The sequence below is a fragment of the Archocentrus centrarchus genome, chromosome 23, assembly GCF_007364275.1.
Source record: "Archocentrus centrarchus isolate MPI-CPG fArcCen1 chromosome 23, fArcCen1, whole genome shotgun sequence".
Classification (NCBI taxonomy): Eukaryota; Metazoa; Chordata; class Actinopteri; order Cichliformes; family Cichlidae; genus Archocentrus; species Archocentrus centrarchus.
The window spans coordinates 19695665-19713268 of record NC_044368.1 but is presented as its reverse complement, the minus strand read 5'-3'; the positions used below and the strand labels follow the sequence as shown (position 1 = coordinate 19713268).

At 39.5% G+C, this 17604-nt stretch overlaps 1 protein-coding gene across 2 annotated transcripts; it reads right to left on the bottom strand.

Annotated features, from left to right (window-relative positions):
* Nucleotides 1–4199: 4199 nt before the first annotated feature.
* On the bottom strand, nt 4200–17400 carry pnpla3 (patatin-like phospholipase domain containing 3). Of its 2 annotated transcripts, XM_030720261.1 has the most exons (10): nt 17110–17400; nt 16198–16430; nt 16051–16116; nt 13332–13541; nt 8818–8878; nt 8674–8726; nt 8553–8580; nt 8281–8413; nt 8082–8189; nt 4200–6680 (listed from the first exon to the last, which is right to left on the bottom strand). In XM_030720261.1, exons 1-10 carry the CDS (start codon nt 17294–17296, stop codon nt 6458–6460), a joined length of 1302 nt encoding a protein of 433 aa, XP_030576121.1. In that variant the 5' UTR covers nt 17297–17400; the 3' UTR covers nt 4200–6457. The 2 variants fall into 2 exon arrangements, with proteins under 2 accessions (XP_030576121.1, XP_030576120.1); XM_030720260.1 differs by having other exon boundaries at nt 8553–8726.
* Nucleotides 17401–17604: the final 204 nt, after the last annotated feature.

Sequence of the window (17604 nt, the reverse complement as noted above, 5' to 3'; positions counted from 1 at the left end):
TGTGACCAGGGCGCATGCGCAACGCGCTCCCTCCATCCTTGAAATCCACAGTCGGCGTGGTCGTTCAAGCTGCTCTGTGTGCAGCTGTGCCAGGAAAAAGCTGATGGATGGATGGATACAGCTTCTACTGTACTAGAATAAAAACGGTTTTATCCCTTCCGCGGAAAGCCATTGGACTAGATTACTGTTAATCATACAATTAACACCATTAGGGCCGGTTTACTCGGGTTCAATGTGCCTGTACTTTAGTATTTAGTATTTTAGTATTATATATTCTGCGACTTTCTGCTTTTGCTCCACTATATTTTGGATGCAATTATTGCACTTTGTACTCCATACATTTATCTTAAACCTTTAGTTGCTTATTATTTCGCAGATAAACATATTGTAGATAAAGTTACTGATCTATAAAATTGAGATTTGTTCTTCAATAACTCAATGATAGTCATCCAATAATATGTATATGATTATAAAAAGTGTTATTGCACATGAGTCATTTTACTTTAGGCACTTACTCGTGGATCCACTGCTCAAAAAACAAACAAACAAACAAACAAAAAACCCTCTGAAAACACATCAGATCTCATGCTGGATATTTATACTGATATGAATAATGTGTTAGGAATGAAAGGATGCCAATTATCAGCCTACAGAGGACTGAATTTAAAGACACCCTGAAAATCAAAGTGAAAAAATTATGTGTCAGCTTGTACATTTAGCAGAAATTTCACTGCAGCAACTCAAAATGGTACTCAGTATTTTTTATGGCCCCCACGTGCTTGTATGAATACCTGTCAACATCAGGTTGGGCTTCTAATGGGACGACAGATGGTGTCCTGGAGGACCTCCTCCCAGATCTGGACCAGGGCATTACTGAGCTCCTGGACAGTCTAAGGTGCAACCTGGCGGTGTCGGATGAACCAAAGCAGAGGTGTCCTTTTGGATTTAGGTCAGGCGAGCATGGAGCCAGTTATATCCAGGAACGCCCTGCACACCCTCGCCACGAGGCATTGTCGTGCACCAGGAGGATCCCAGGACCCACTGCACCAGCGTAAGGGTCTGACAGTGGGTCCAAGGATTTCATCGAGATACCTGATGGCATCAAGGTGCTGTTGCCAAGCCTGTAGCGGTCTGTGTCAGTGACTGGTCCTAGCTAAATGCAAAACTAATGAAAAAACTGAAAAGATGGAGGGAAAAATATTAGTAGCCTCCATCTATAGAACCCCATTTTATTTTATTTTACCTTTAAGTCCCATTGAGATCGCAATCTCTCTTACAAGGGCAACCTGGCCAAAATTGCAGCCATGTAAACTCCAGAACTCATTTATACTCTCTGGCCTTCAACCCAGCATGAGACATTGATCTTACCTGTTTTAATGTATAACAGTTTTTATTTATTTTTAAATAATTGCTTCTTTTTTTCCTCTTAATATTTTTACTCATTTGGTGTACAGCACTTTGTATTTGCTGTGGCTTTTTTAAAAGTGCTTAAAAAATAAGGCTTGATGATGATGATGAAAACATCTCAATATATTATAAATGCAACATAAAGTATAAATCACACCAATATACAATATAAAATACCAATGGTGTAAAACATTAAAACATGGCTTTTCAAGAGAAACATCTACATCTCCTTCACTGAATTCCTTATTATGCATTTAAATTCTCCAAAAGATAGAGGCATATGAGAAAACGCTGTTTTCCCCAGATCTGTCCTAACTCATCAAAAGACAACCTTTTTGAAGAGTGCAGCTGGTAGCTATTGGTACAAGGAAGTTTACATAAAACGGCTTTATAAAGGCAAATATACCAGTGCTGTTTTCTTTGAATTGTCAGTGATGGCCAACCCACCAAGGATGCAGTGGTGAGTCAGAGACTTTGCATTTGTAATAAAATGTAAAGCTGCATGGTACACTGGATCAAGACTCCACAGAACTGAAGAGGAAGCATGCATATACAATGTGTTCCCATAATCAATTACAAGTAAAAAATATGGCTTCCACAGGTTTGTTTCTGAGCTTTGGCAGAAAAGCAAGATTTATTTCTAAAGTAAAAGCCAGTCTTCACTTTGAGCTTCCTAATAAGATTTGCAATGTGTACATTAAACAGAAGCTTGTTTAGGGGGTTGGCTCATTGTTGCCCTTCCAGTGCACCTAGTTTACTGTTAATTTCACTGACACTAAAGCAGCTGAAACAGACAAGAGTCTCCCCTCTGCTACTTAACTGACTACATCAATATCCCAGAAGTTTAATTTGATGCTATAGTCTGATTAAAACATGTTCCTTTACATTTTTAACAGTAGAATTTGATTAAACAACTTGTACACAATTAAGCTACTTATGTACAGTTATACTTAAGTAAAAAGGTTGAATTGTCACAAGAGCTGTAGAGCAGGTGGCACCAAGATGCAGGGACTCACATAAAAGTTCACAAGTTTATTTACAACACTGTATTTGTTGGCTTGAAACAATAAAGTTTCCAGGTTTGGAAGGTTTGGGTTTACAGAATAGGTTGGTCCACAGCAACTCCACTCTCTCGCTCACAGTACCCACTCACAAGGGTGCATCAGGGTGTTCTGCGCTGAGGGAAGAAACAGGTAAGTGCGAAATCCTTCTCACAAAGAGTTGTGCTGATGTGAAATACAGGAACCGACTTTACTAACATGGTTAGGTTCAACAATCAGGCAACAACTGAAGGTCCATCTTCTGTTTCAGAAGCTGCAGCACAAATGAGATGATGACACACAGGTGTGTTCACAAAGGCAGAGTTAACTGCACACACACACACACACACACACACACACACACACACTGACAGTGGTGAGGAGAGAGAGAGTGTAATAAAGAAAAGAGAAAGAAAGAAAAACAGACCGGCCTAGGCGAGTGGGCAGGCCATGACACAATACTTTTTTCCACTTTGCAAAGTGTTCCTGGTCCCCCTTGTGCCAACCAATTTCAAAAATCCTGGAATATCCCCTGGATATTCAGGATTAAGTTCACTCAATAATGACAATATTGACCATAACAGAATACTTAATCTGGAAATGAATACTGCTGAATAATTTCCACAGGCACAGGGGTGCCACAGTGGAGGGAAAAGTGGAACTGACAACCCAGAGCCATGAGGGGGTCCTTGCAAATCTGGAATTAAAAGTTTGTTTTAGTTGGTAATGTTTTAGTTTGCTCTTAGATCCACTAATCACTGAGCATTATTGTTATCTATTGCATCCTTCTCCCACATGTTCTTCCAGTAATGCTCCATCTCCAGCCTTGGTGGGACTCTTCTCATATTGTTCGCCTGCCACTGAGAGTACATCTTGCATGGTTCAGTGGAGAAAATTTGGTTTCTGTCTCTTTCGTATTAAGCAGTTAGCCACGGCTGTGAGTCTTTGCTTGGCGGTTTCTAAGGCTTTCAGGGATAGACAGCTTGTTGTCCTTCTTAGGCACTCCTTTCTTCATCACACCTTTCTGCAGCTCTGGTAGTTGGCTAACTTCCCTACGTGCTGCCTTGACCTTGTCCTCAAATCTTCTTCTCCGTGGAAGGTACTGCTCCTTGTGACTGTTGCTCATTTTATAACCAAATATGTCAAGGATCACTGTTGCTGTGGTATAGATCATATGGTTGGTTTCAGAGATGGTCACAGTAGGGATTGTCTGTAATGCTGCATTCACATGTTCTAGTAGCCTTTCAGAGGGTACTTTGCGTAGTCTTGGTAATTGGAAGTGGTGGGTCCAGGTTTCCAGTTGAGCCATGATCTTTTCTTTCAGGTCAGCTGCTCTTGCATTCAACATACCAGCTGTTCTTGGGACTTGGTACCCAGTCGCTGAGAAGCACTCCTATAACTTCACCTTCACTGTAGTGATGGCATTAGCAGGTGATGAGCAGTGCCTGCTGTTTAAGACATTTAACTGGAGTTCTGCCAAGAATTCACTTTTTGTCTCATCATCATCAAATATTATTTAGCTTGTGCTTACAGAATGATTTTTGAAAACTTTTGCAGTCAGATTTTAATCCTACTCATTATAAATGATGTGCAGAGTCGTCTGCAGGATGACTTCTGAACATCTGTTTTGCCACAATTAAGCTTGGTTTGATAAATCTTTGTGTTTCATTGTCTCATGTGCAGCAACACCAGGAACCATCTGTTTATGTTTGGAACTGTCTTTGAAGGTAAAACACACAAATAACACATCAATCAATAATCAGTGGTTTAATCTTAAAATATCATAATGCTTAACATATTGTTACATTCAAGGGAAACAAACAAATTTGAAGGTCTAACCATGGCATATTTAGTTGATTTTTTAAAGTTAAAAGAAGGGAATTAAAAGAAGCCTGTCTCCAAAGGTTACTGCATTTGTTTGGTCACCTTGCCAAGGCAGTTGCTCAGAAGCCCACCTGACCCAATGCCTATACCACATCTCATAGTATTGGAACTAGTAGCCTCTGCTATTGGCGTTACACACAGAAAACGGCCCAGACTGAACTGAAATTAGTGTTGGTTAGTAATATTTGTGATTGGTGAGTGAATAAAGTGACTTGTGTTGTTTGTCTCAATATTTAACATTAATTAACCCTTTCAAGTTAGTCAGATGGAAAGTTATACAAACAATAGGCTGCAACTTACAAATAAAAGCTATCGCAGGATGGCTGACTTCAGGGAGCCAGAGTTAATTGTAATCTAGTTATTATTACCTAATGAAGACAGTTTTCTGGCTTGTCTGAGTATTATGATTTGCTATAATGTCTGTGGTGTACTGGACCATGTTTTCATTCACACTAAAACTGTATTTTTTTTGTCTTATAAAAATAGCATGTAAAGGCTCCAGCATGGTAGTGCCTTGATGCTACACAGCAGTTTACAGATGCAAGTCTACCTGATTTTGTTGCCATAGTTAAAAAACATGCATATACTGTTTAAAAACTGGAATATAGGCTACTATTTTTTGTTGTTGGTCTTTTTGCTAGGATGACAGAGGTCATGGTGGACAAACAAATTCTTTGTTGTGGACTTTAACTGGGTTGCACTGGAAACAGAAATATTCAGTAGCTAGCGAGCAACTACGGCACGGGTCATCACTACTGGACAAAACAGCATCAGCTGCAGTCTTCCCTCCCTTGAAGATATCTACAGACACTGCTGCCAAAACAGAACCATCAACATTCTCAGACACTCATTACATCCAGGTCATCAGCCAGTTTGAAGTGTCGCTTGATGGTAGTGGCAGAGGGCCACAAACAGTCTCAGGAACAGCTTTCACCCCAGAGCCATCATCACACATAACTTTGCCTAATGATTTGAAATAGCCTCTCCTTGTCCAATACTGATTTACTAATAAAAGATAGCTGACAATGAAAATAAAGAAGGGTTATCTATTTTGGTGTTGTTGTTTTCTGCATTTTAAACTTTGGCTTGCTTAAAGTAAATCCAGGAAAGGCCACCTGGATTATCACTACTGCTTGCTTTTAACCATGATTTGTCATATTATAGCCACAGACTCTATATAAAAATAGACACAGATGCCAGGTCTAAAAGCCAATACTGAAGTGCCTTAAACCTGCATTCTTTTTAAAGGGCACCATAGATTCACTTGTGTGGTTGCAAGAAGACTCCATGTCTTGTTGGGAAAATGGTGCTCTGCTGTGACCTTAGTAAATACTCTCATGATGATTTTGTGGTCTTAATAGCTTGTTTCAGATTATTCTGATCAGAACATGAAATATATTTTATATATTATCTTTATTCTAAGAGTCAGAAAGGAGGATTTACAGGGGTAAACTTATTAGCTAGTGAGCTTGTGCCTTCATAATGGGACTTTACAAGCCAAAGGTTGGCGTCACAGTGACTTTGTTCATCTTTTATATTACAGCTGCAGCAATAACCATAAGTTATTCCTACAGTTGTAGCCATAGCTAAATGAAGTCATGGTAACAGAATGTATGTAGCCACTGTCATATGATATTATTTTTAAAACGAGATGTAATTAGAATATGAAGACTTGAAACTAGTGATAAGGACCATGAACTTCTTGGCAAATCTTTGCTGGAATAAACTGTACAAATCCTCCAGTATGCTGAAATAGACAAAGAGAGATGAAGCTGTGATTAAACGTATTGGAATGAATCCTAATTATGAATATGTTTAAACCTTACAAACAAGTAGGGCTATAGATGGATATTTTTTGTGTAGTGCACTGAACCATGTTATAAAACACATCTGTGAGTTGTGGTAGAGTCTTCCAGATCGCTCACAAAAATGCAGTACTCTTTGTACAGGATGGAGTGTTCAGAGTCAATGGGAAAAACAGATATGCACCGGTGATTATTGGCTATTTTTTCCATCCATCCGTCCGTCTGTCCGTCCATCCATCCGTGTCTCAACAACAGTACAGAAATGTGACCATGTCTTTGTTCACATTCAGGTCCTGGATCATTTGATTGCTGTGAATGGCTCTAAGGTTCATCCTGCATGCCAACAAAGAAGCAGACTTGTTGTGGGGAGGAGGGAACAATGGCAGGTTGGCTCTGGTGGGATGACGAGTTGGTAGATTTGGGGATCTCCCAGTAGGTGTTGTGGAGGTTGAGGGAGGAAAGAGCAGGTGGGATATCTTTCTGCGTTGGCTCATACTCTGAAGGTAGCGGTGGAACACTCAGGCATTTCCTCAGGCATGGCTCACTGTAGCAAAACAATAAAAACAAGATTCATGCATAGAAATAAAAGGTAAAGTTCAAGCCTCCAGGAAGTCAGGTATACCTACTGGAATAGGTCTGTTATATATACATAGAGCTTTCCAGGCCAACACAACACCTAGTGTAACAAGAGCTCCAAGATTAAGGCCTCAGTATGTAAACATGTTACTGTTGGATCATATTTTCTTTGTATGAATAACTGCTGCATTCAGTTCCATACATGAGAATGGGTGCAAACACTTGTGTAAAGAAAAACCTGAACAACACATATTTAAAACTGCATGAAAGTAAATACATCAATAAAAATAATTATTAGGAATTAGGAGTCAGAAGAAATTTAAGACTTGAGCCTTATTTTGATCTGTCACAGTGCCCACAGACTGATCATCACTATTCTTATCAGAAGCCAGGTATATGTAACCAGGTATATCATAGCGTCTGTCCATTTCCCCGTAGTTCCAAATTAGTATGTTATTTTATTTTCAATAGGTCCAGTGCATAGAAATGTTAACTGTAAACAGTAAATTGTGAATGTGATAATATGGTGCTTCAGGGCTAAAATCAGTAGCCGCCTTCTTACTGCTAAATCTGAGTGCAAAATAGGTTATAATGTGATTATCATCCACTGACTGGCAGGATGTGACAGATCATTATGAGCAGACATAGAATATGTAATGTTTCTGGTTTCATTAGTTTGTTAAAGTGGCATCAATTTATCTTTCAGATATCTAAAGGGGTGGCTGTGGCTAAGAAGGTAGCATAGGACATCTCCTAATTGGAAAGTTAGTGGTTCAGTCCCAATTCCAGCCTGCTTGTTAAAGCATCTTTACTGAACCCTGAGTTGTTACTCATTGACTTTTTTCTGAAATACTGCCATTATTGATGCCTGTTAAATTTAACCATGCTTTTTAGTTCTCTCTGAAACTGTCAGTAAAATGAAGGCTACTGTATGCATGTCACAGACTGTATTGCAGAATGGCCGCTGCTGCTTTTTCAAAAAGAAGTCCAATAGTATATTAGTCTTTGGGAAAGTGGTCCACAGCTCTCTGACCTCAGTAAACACTTTCCTAATAAGTTTATGGTGTCAGTTTACTAGTTTATACGAAGTAGCAACTAGCAAATTGTTTTCTAAGTTATGGTCCCATTTAGAGTCAAAAAGGATGATGAAGCAGGGGGTACTTTTAGTTGGGACTGACAAGTTGCTACCATGTGAGCGTGTGTCCAGTTTCAAAATGCCATCTTGGTGTTTTGAAACTGAGACTAGTAAAAATGCAACAGTCCTCTGTCAGATTAAAGAGATTATTGGAAAGATTATTGTCTAAAAGAGTCTGAGGCTGAACCTCTAGCATTTGTTTGAAAATGACTGTGTGGTACATTTTTCTGTCACCTAAAGGAGCTGGCTCGTTCTCCTTTCCAGGCCTGTCGATACACATCACCTGCCACCCCAAACAGCCAGCGTACATCAGCTGGCACCTCTGGGATCCACTCAACAAACCTGGTCCAAAACATAAACAATAATGATCATGGATATGAGTCTGGCTCCTTTTAAGTTCAGAACTCATTTGGTGCTGTGACCTGCATCTTACCTCTGGGCCACTGAGTAGGCTGACTGAACAGGAAGTGTATATGGCATAAGCATGTAGGAAGCCACCCTCATTGGCAGCGTACCAGATACCTTAGCATACAGGCCAGATCTCTCTTGGCAGGCCTCACAGAACACTGATAGACACATAGAGAATAGGATGCAGTTATTTACACAGCACTTTAAAGAAGGGTTGTATAATCACTTTCCTGAACTACAAAAACATGGCTCACACATGTTTTCACTGCTAAAAGGTAGTCGATTCTGGGATGATACCTTTCTTGATTGAAGTAGGAAGACTGATGTGTTCATCAAGCCACCAGTGCTGTTTACGCAGAAGTCTGAGCCTTCGGAGCACCCACTCTTTATTTGTTTCAGTATTCTTACAGCAGCTGATTGAACTCTCTGGCAGGGAAGGGCCAGCAGTGGGACATCCTAGCACCAGCAGGTCTAGTACCAAAAAACACAATATCGGTAACACAGAGCTATAGGCTGAGTTGGCAATCTTATTTAAGAATCACCAAAGCAACCAAGGACTCACTGTTCTCTTCAAGGAAGTGTAGCGCATCTTTATAACCACTCTGACACATTTCAGCAAGTACCTGTGGAAAGGAAGGCAGTACATATGATACAACCAGAAAAGCTGGGAAGCTGTGTAAAATGTAAATAACAACAGAATGCAATGATATGCAAACCTCATAAACCAAACCAAAGTCAAATATTTAAAGTAAGACATTTTACTTTTTCATGAAAAATATTAGCTCATATTGAACAAAAAAGCTAGGATGGACATGATTGGGTACAAAAAAGAGCATCTTAGAGAGACAGAGTTTCTCAGAAGTAAAGATGGGAAGATGTTCACCACTCTACAAATCCTCTACAAATTATCTCAGAATAATGTTCTTCAACATAAAATTGTGAAGACTTTGACTATCTCATTTTCTTAATATTATATTATCAAAGATTCAGAGAATCTGGGCAAAGGGCAAAGTCAAAATTCAATATTGGTTTTCTGTGATCTTTGGGCCCTCAGGTGGCACTGCATTAAAAACCATGGATGATTCTATCATGGAGGTCACTGAACAGACTCAGGAAATCTTCCAGAAATCACTGTCTGTAAACACGGTTCACCATGTCATCCATAAAAGCAGGTTCAATTTCTACCATGCAAAGATATGTGACTATTATCCAGAAGTGCCACTGCCTTCTCTGGACCCAAAGGTAATTTAAAATGGACAAAGGTAAAGTGGAAAACTGTCCTATGGTCAGATGAATTGTAATTTAAAAACCTTTTTTGAAAACATGGATGCTGCATACTGTACTCCACATTACAGTAGGTACCATCTGAGTTGTAAGTGCTCAGTTCAAAAGCCTGCATGTCTGATGGTATGAGGGTGCATTAGTACCTATGGAACTGGCAGCTACCATCAGTGCTGAAAGAAATATACAGGTTTTAACAGCAGCATATGCTCCCATCCATAAAACATCTTTTTCAGGGAAGGCACTGGCAAGCTGATCTCATACCACAAGCTGCTTTATCAAGATATTCCCCCAAGCAAGCAAGATCATTTTCATGCCACACATGGCCAACAAGATCATCTGCAAAATGCAGGTTGATGATTATCCTTCCTCTGATGAGGACTGTGCTTTATTGCTTTTTCAGGGCGTGTTCCATAATTATGTCCAAGATATACAGTATGTGTAAAAGTCTTGAGCCACTCCTCGTTTCTTTATATTTTGCTTTCAATTAGTCAGACTGTCTTGTAACTTTTTAAAAGTGATCTTGGGCAACAGTTCAGGCTTTCTGAAGCTCTTACAAAGGTCTGAAGGTCTTTGTACCTGACCATTTTCAGAGGGATACTGAATAAATTATGTTTTGGATGCTAAACTTAAGATTGATACTGAACACTGGCAAACAATCTCCCTATTAATGATTGGTCAAATTAATTCTCTATTCTTCATAATATACAGTTTAGTGTTGTTAAAAATAAATATGCATGCCATTCATTGTTAAGATATTATAGTCTGTTGGAAAGTGAAAGCTACAGAATCATGTCATGGTCAGGCTGACTGTCACAGTTTGTTATTACATAATAGCTTCAATACAAGCAAGATGTGACATCATTGGGAGATACAGATTCTACTGGCTGGAATAGTCAGACCACAGGAGACACGGATCAAAATACACATATCTGCTAAGTGTGTGTGTTTGTAGAAAGAAGTCACTTTGTTCAAGCACGTAATGTGTGGACTTGTTTTTCAGGTGAAGTGATACAGTGAGGTCATTCCACCAAACACACATCCCCCAGACATAGATAGGTGAGCTTATTGACATATTCGTAGGATCCATACACATGTGAGAAGGGTGGTGAGGCTATAGAACAATGATACAGCAAACAGTTCTACTTCAGCAAGGTCAAAGATCACCTTATCTTAGAGGTTACCTGACAATCATCACAGCACCAGTAAATAACACGAGGAAACACGGTGTGAACGAGAGGGCCAGCAGCTGAAAACAAGAGGCCAGATTCTGGTACTGGTCAGCAACAGGTCGAAGGAAATTAAATTGATTTAAAACAGTCATGGAGCAGTGAAGGTACAAGAAAGAATTCTTAAAATGATTTGACTTGAATACTAACAATTACATTCAGTCCCTTAAAGCTCTCAGGTGAGTCATAAAGGAACTTTATCAGTGGCTACAATGCAAAACATTCAGCAATCTGCTGTAATATCAATTTGTGGAATTCCTTTAATTAATCCTGGTGAACTGGAAGGCGTCTAAGAGCCTAACACCACATCTGCCAATTTTTGAGAAGCTGGGTTTTCTGTTCAGAGATTGTTACTTTAACAGATGTTTCAAGATTTTAATTAATGTTGCATTTAGCACCATAAAGCTTCTGCGCCATAGGCAAAATCAATTGTGAGGCACTTAGAACAGCTACTATAATAAACAATTCTGGGCAGATCCAGAATTAACCTTTTTGCAAACTGCCAATGAGAGCAGTAACCTTCTCTGACAGTTTTTTTCATTAGTTTTGCATGTGGCTAGTGTCAGTGCGGTTCCTTCTTATTATCACTGTGTTAAATTTCCTGGAATACAGTTTGATGGTAAATGGTAAACGAACTAGTTCTTAAATAGCGCTTTTCTACTCTGTCTGAGCACTCAAAGAGCTTATACAACACGTTTACATTTACCCATTCACACAAGCACTTCCATGAGTAACTAAGCTAACATTCATACTCCAACGCTTGCGTCGGAGAGTAACTTGGGGTTCAGTATGTTGCCCAAGGATACTTTGGCATGCAGCCCAGAGCAGCCAGGAATCAAACCGCCGACCTTCCGATCAATAGGTGACCTGCTCTACCTCCTGAGCTTACAGCCACCCCAAAACTTTTTTCGTGGCCACTCAGAGGTTTATATGATAATCAAGAAACAGTCATTTTATACTGGTCACAACTACAGACTCTAAAGCTGCATCCACACTGGAAATGATTTCTTCTGTCGAGCATTGCTTTATTGCTTTGAAGCTGACAGCAGACTTCGTCAGTTCACTTAAGGTGACTGACGAAGGTAAAACCTATCCTTTCTAGGCAGCATCTAGAAACGTGATACATGCCTTTATTACATCTCGGCTGCATTACTGTAACTATGTTCTATGTTGGAGTCAGTCAGTCTTCTCTTTCACGTCTCCAGTTGGTTCAAAATGCCGCTGCACATCTTTTGACTGGAACACGTAAAAGACAGCATATTACACCTGTCCTGGCTTCACTGCACTGGCTGCCCGTGCACTTTAGAAGCCATTTTAAGGTTCTTGTATTTGTTTTTAAATCCTTAAATGGTTTTGCTCCACCTTACCTTTCTGACCTGCTCTGTCCCTACACTCCCATCTGAGATCTCAGGTCATCTGATCAGATGCTCTTACGTATACAGAGATCTAAGCGGAAGCTCAGAGGGGACCGAGCTTTTTCCAGTGTTGCCCCTAAGTTGTGGAATGAATTGCCTTTGCACGTTAGACAATCGCCTACACTGTCTATTTTTAAAACTCATCTTAAAACTCATTTATGCTCTCTGGCCTTCAACCCAGCATGAGACATTGATCTTACCTGTTCTAATGTATTACAGTTTTTATTTATTTTTAATTTTTTTTCCTCCTAATATTTTTACTCATTTGCTGTACAGCACTTTGTATTTGCTGTGGCTTTTTTAAAGTGCTTGATAAATAAAGCTTGATGATGATGATGATGATGATGACGACAATGATTCCATACTCCAGTTTTGTAGGTAACCCTTTAATGAATTTACTATTAGGTCATACGTCAATCAACTGTGTCCTGTGCTCTCACTGGTAGTTTCTTCAATTGTTTGAGAAAAGTTGATCTCAGGACCCACCCACTTCATGTCACCAGAAGTTATACCGTCCAAAGTCACTTGAAGTCACCAAGTGTCATTCAGTTTCTGTGGTCTCTGATAGCCGTGTGGCTGCAAATTGCTTTCAGTATGGACACAGCTTTAGTCATCGGAAAACTTTATTGGTTAAATATGGAATGGTCAATACAAGGAAAAGTATTCTTTCTTAGCTCGTATTTTCCTTTTTCGCTTTGTGTGTACTTTCTAACATACAGACAAAATGTGTGCATGTTAGAACGCATTGGGAGGCTGCAACATCTTGCCCAAAGATACTTTGACATGCAGACTGGAGGAGCCAGGGATCAAACCACCAACCTTCTGATTAGTAGATGACCTGCTCTACCTGCTGAGCCATAGCTGCCCTGGCAGGAGGTGTTATTATGGTCTATGCCCTCTAGGGTTGAAGGTAATGGCCCCTTTGTGTGGCAGGTGGGTGCCTGAGATAAACTTTTCTCAACTTCCAGGCTAGTGATTGAAGCACCAACGAGTGAGAGTGCAAGATACTGTTGATTGACATATGACCTGGGGTTGCCTGGGCAACCAAAGCCTGAAATGTCTGCAAGTGACTGTCCATCAGCCTTAAAGCGATGCACAATGAGTACATCACTTCCAGTGTGGATGCACCATAATGCTGCAGCGGTACCTACCTTGGGTTCTGGTGGGAAGAGAGCCCTGCTGAGGCGATACATGTTGCCCATGTTCATCTGAATGCTGGTGTTGGTGAAGCGCAGCTCATGAAAGCTGGTGGACTTATCCCGTGGACAGATGTCGCTTTCTCCAGAGAAAGGAGATACGGTGATAGTGTTTTTCAGCTCTGACTGTGGTAGGTTATCACTGATCCCACCATCCACATAACGCTAAACGCACAGAGAGAAAACATGCATCTGCATAGTTATAATCAAAACCTGGAGTGGTCTAATCTTTGCAGAGCTTATTGCAATAATTTTACTCACTGCACTATCAGTCTAGCTCACCAGTTATAGAACAGGCCTCAATGAAACACATGAAAATTATTCTTTGTTGCTGTACAGTACCATGGTGACTAGGCAAAAATGTAATTACAAAAAAAAAAGGATTTTTTGATCCACATATTTTTAATCCTGCAATTTTTCTTCCCTACGTCACATAGGACACTTTCAAGACATGTTTTTTAAAGACTTTCCCATTTTTTACGTAATAAAATGCTCTGATTCAAATTCACATCCTCTCGACTGATGAAATATGAAAGCTGGGTTTTCTAATTTAAAGCGCTTAAAATGTCATGGAAAGGGAATTAACCTTGTTTTAAGTGCCAGTAGTCAAATCTCTTTCAGTCTACTAAACGTTAGCAAAGGAGAATGCAGCCTCTGTGTTAGGAATGTCGAGCCTTATGGATTATAGGTCAGTGAGGGAATGGTTGACTGTGCACACAGAGTAAAAACATGTTTTTAAAGCTATATCAGTGAACTTTTCACTACATTTGGATTTACTACATTTGTAGTACTTAATGATTAAATAAATTCCAATTGTATTATAATTTACTTACAGTATATGCAAAGGATTTGGCAGGTTTACATATTTATACTTCTTTTCTATCATGCAGTGTCATTTGACTGGTGTCAGTTCACTTGCTGGTAAAACAATAAACCCAAACATATCAGCCAAAGTAAAAAAGGAACTCATTTTACTGGGCAGTTATGCTTAACTGTGCCAGGCACAGTTGCCTGCATGTGCACATGCAATCAACTGTGTAACATGCAGTTCAGCTGAATCTCACATCAGTTTACAGCTGTGCTCCTTTTTCTGTTTTCATGCTGTTCAGAGGGAAAAGAACCAAGATGTCCACAAAGAGGGACATCCTCTGCTGTGCCAACTGAATTTACCTCTATATACGATGCTTTGTGGTAATGTGTTTTTCTTTGATTACAAAGCCCTGAGATTTGATTTATGATACTGACTGTCAAGTGCAGTAATTTTCAATCATTTAAATGACTTTAACTGACACAAAATTCCACTCACTGCACTAATTTATCTACAACATTGTCAGTCAGGTACTGTTTCATTTTAGTTTTATAATTTCACAATATTGTTTCTTTTAGTTTTCTTTTTTCCCCCTAAGATTCAGATTTTTTTTTCAGTTAACTGAAAAAGTTCATCATGTTTACTTATAGTTGAAATTTTAATTAACTAACTTTGCTAAGAATGTCATCAAAAAAAATCTCAGACAGCTTCCTCAGATAAGCAAAGAGGCATCATGCAAAAGGAAAAAGCCAAAGTGTAATTTCACTTATGGTTAGTATTGTAGATGCTGGCTCCAAAAAATCTCTGTCTCAAAACACTCCCATTCAAAAAGCATTGACTTTTCTCAATAAATGCTAAAATGGTAAATTTTGTTTCTAGAAGTTATTGGTTATTGACTCTTTCTGATGAGTGTGCTAGCAATCCTTTTCATAATTCCTTAATTACTAAACTTGAGGCTTCAAGATGGTAGTCCACAGACTAACAGCTGGTATGGTAGCTACATCAATGTATTGCTATCTATGAAAATACTTGTATTACTTATGGATTGAGTGTTACATAGTTGCAACTTGCCAAATACTTCAATTACTTTGACAATAAGCATAATCCAGTCAATACAATTAATTGTGTTGTAGTTGTTGTACCTATTCAGCTCTATTTCGAGGAAATAGGGTTGAATTATTCTAGAAAATTTTACAATACTTTATATCATCAGGTTGATTATTTTTATCTGTGGTGAACTCAACCTTTATGATTATGTTATTATTATATAACTGGATTTAAATCAAATTCTGAGTGTCTTAGTTATGACTGGGGCAACAGGAGATAGGAAGTTGGTCTGACTGATGAGATTGCTGCCAAAGTCCAACAGCTGCTGATAAGTCACAGTGAAGCAAACACCAGTACATGCTCAGACTTGCGGCTTCTTTATCACTGCTTTTTCTGTACATATGCAAAGGATTGATCAGATTGATTTGTGCAGGAACTTAAAGTAACACCACAGTCTTTAATCGGTATGTTAAATATGTATTTTTCCTTCTTTGTTTTAATGCATTAAATCTCAAACTGCAGCAGCTATAAAGTCCTATTTTTTTTGATTTACTGTCATCACTTAAAAGTCAACAATGGATACGCACGACAGCTGCAACCAAATCTTCTGAATATACAACATGAGCCGTGTCTCAACAGTGTTTTTACATTCAGAGTTCACTCTTTGACATCTGACTAAATGCTTTTCAGCTTTGCTTATTGCTACATTTCTCTTTCACCACTCAAGCGTCCTTCTTCTTTTTCTATTATTTTTAGTCACATGTTCGCTTCTGCTTCCCACAAACAGAAACACACTCACGTGTAAAGAAGCAAACTCACCACTCCTCTGAAGGACGGAGGAATCAGCCCACAGTAGATAGGGATAAAACAGCTGCAGATCAGCGCCTGTGGACAGAGCATGGGGTTAAACCAGAGAACAGCCATCCCCTGTCACTTGGAATATAGGCACCACCTCCCTCAGCGCACCTGAATGAGCTCCTCTTTGGAGCTAAATTCTGACACCAGCACATTCTCCCCATCAGTCACTCTGGTCAGAGAGACACACAGCCGCCCCGAGGCCAGGATGTGTGCGTCAGAGGGCAGGTCACGATTCAGGCCAGACCTCAACACCTTAACCAGATTGAAAGTTGGGTGAAGGGGGCCCAGGTTTCTCTTTCTGGCCTCCTTTGCTACCTCAATCACATCTTGACAGCATTTAGCTGGAAAAGAAAAAGAAGAACTTTAAAGGGAAAACCTCTGTTTTGAAACAAAAACATAATATTCAGCCCGTATCGATACTGTTTAACAGTATCGATGGTCACCTTGACGGGCATTAGTCAGCCAGTCTGGGCTCACAGGTGCCTACTGATATCGGTCCTTAATAACTGCTCCTTCATGAGAAAGAAAGTGAAAGAGTGCTTCTAACCCAAGTACAATCATGTTCTGGTATGGTCCAGGGCTATTTGAACACACCCTGAATATGCACCCAGCCATGCAGTAATGGGAATCATTATGTTCAGCTTATAATACTAAAGATCTATAGTAACTGACAACATCTAACCTTGTACAGAAATTACCTAGTAGATTATCATCGATAACTGTGCTTAACAATGTTAATTTAAAGTATGTTTTTTGTGGAACATATGAAACTGCCCATGAAATGATCTAACAGCTTTGGTTATTTATTTTACCTTGGTGTCTTCCATGTAATGTTATTGAGTTTAATTGCTTTCTCCAGATTTTCCTCTGTAAAAATGTTTACGATCGAAAATTTGTTTTGGAACGTTTATTATTAGTTTATTAACAAGTAAGTAAGTAGCCCTGTGTCATATATACAAATGTCTTAAGGTATATTTAGAATATAACAGTGTACATTAAAATTCAGGTGAACCTTCTTACCTATGGGCGCCTGGCTGGCGAGCATCGAGGCGGTCAGGGCACCGGCCGAAGCTCCGTACAGCTTAGTAGCCCCTTTGATAATGTACGGAGCTTTCTCCAGCAGACAACTGGCAACTCCGACATGGTAAATGCCCAGGAACCCGCAACCGGCGAAAGACAGGTTCCAGCCGCCGCTTAAGTCGAACATAGCGGGACATGCCCTTGCTGGGGAACCCTGACAGTGTACGGGTAACCAAAACTGTAAAATCACCAAGCTGTCACCACCGGACAACTGCAAGAAGCAGACTCAACAACTGGCTATAAACATACTGTAATGTGTTCAATGACTGTCAGAAAAAGTTACTGCCGGAAAGTCCATCAAATTAACACCAATTAAACTATCACTTACTTTATATTTAAAGGAAAAAAAATATTTGCGCCATGGTGCTGCTATTTGTTGACAAATGTGTAGTTTAACAAAGAATCATGAGCTTGTTCCTCTTGTTCCACTTAAAT

Coding starts and splice junctions, on each gene's coding strand:
- pnpla3 (XM_030720260.1), bottom strand. CDS start 17,296: ATGTTCGACTTAAGCGGCGGCTGGAACCTGTCTTTCGCCGGTTGCGGG. Junction 16,431..17,109: donor CGCCAGCCAGGCGCCCATAG/GTAAGAAGGTTC, acceptor TTTCTTTTCCAG/CTAAATGCTGTCAAGATGTG. Junction 6,681..8,081: donor GAACGAGCCAGCTCCTTTAG/GTGACAGAAAAA, acceptor GTTTTGCTACAG/TGAGCCATGCCTGAGGAAAT.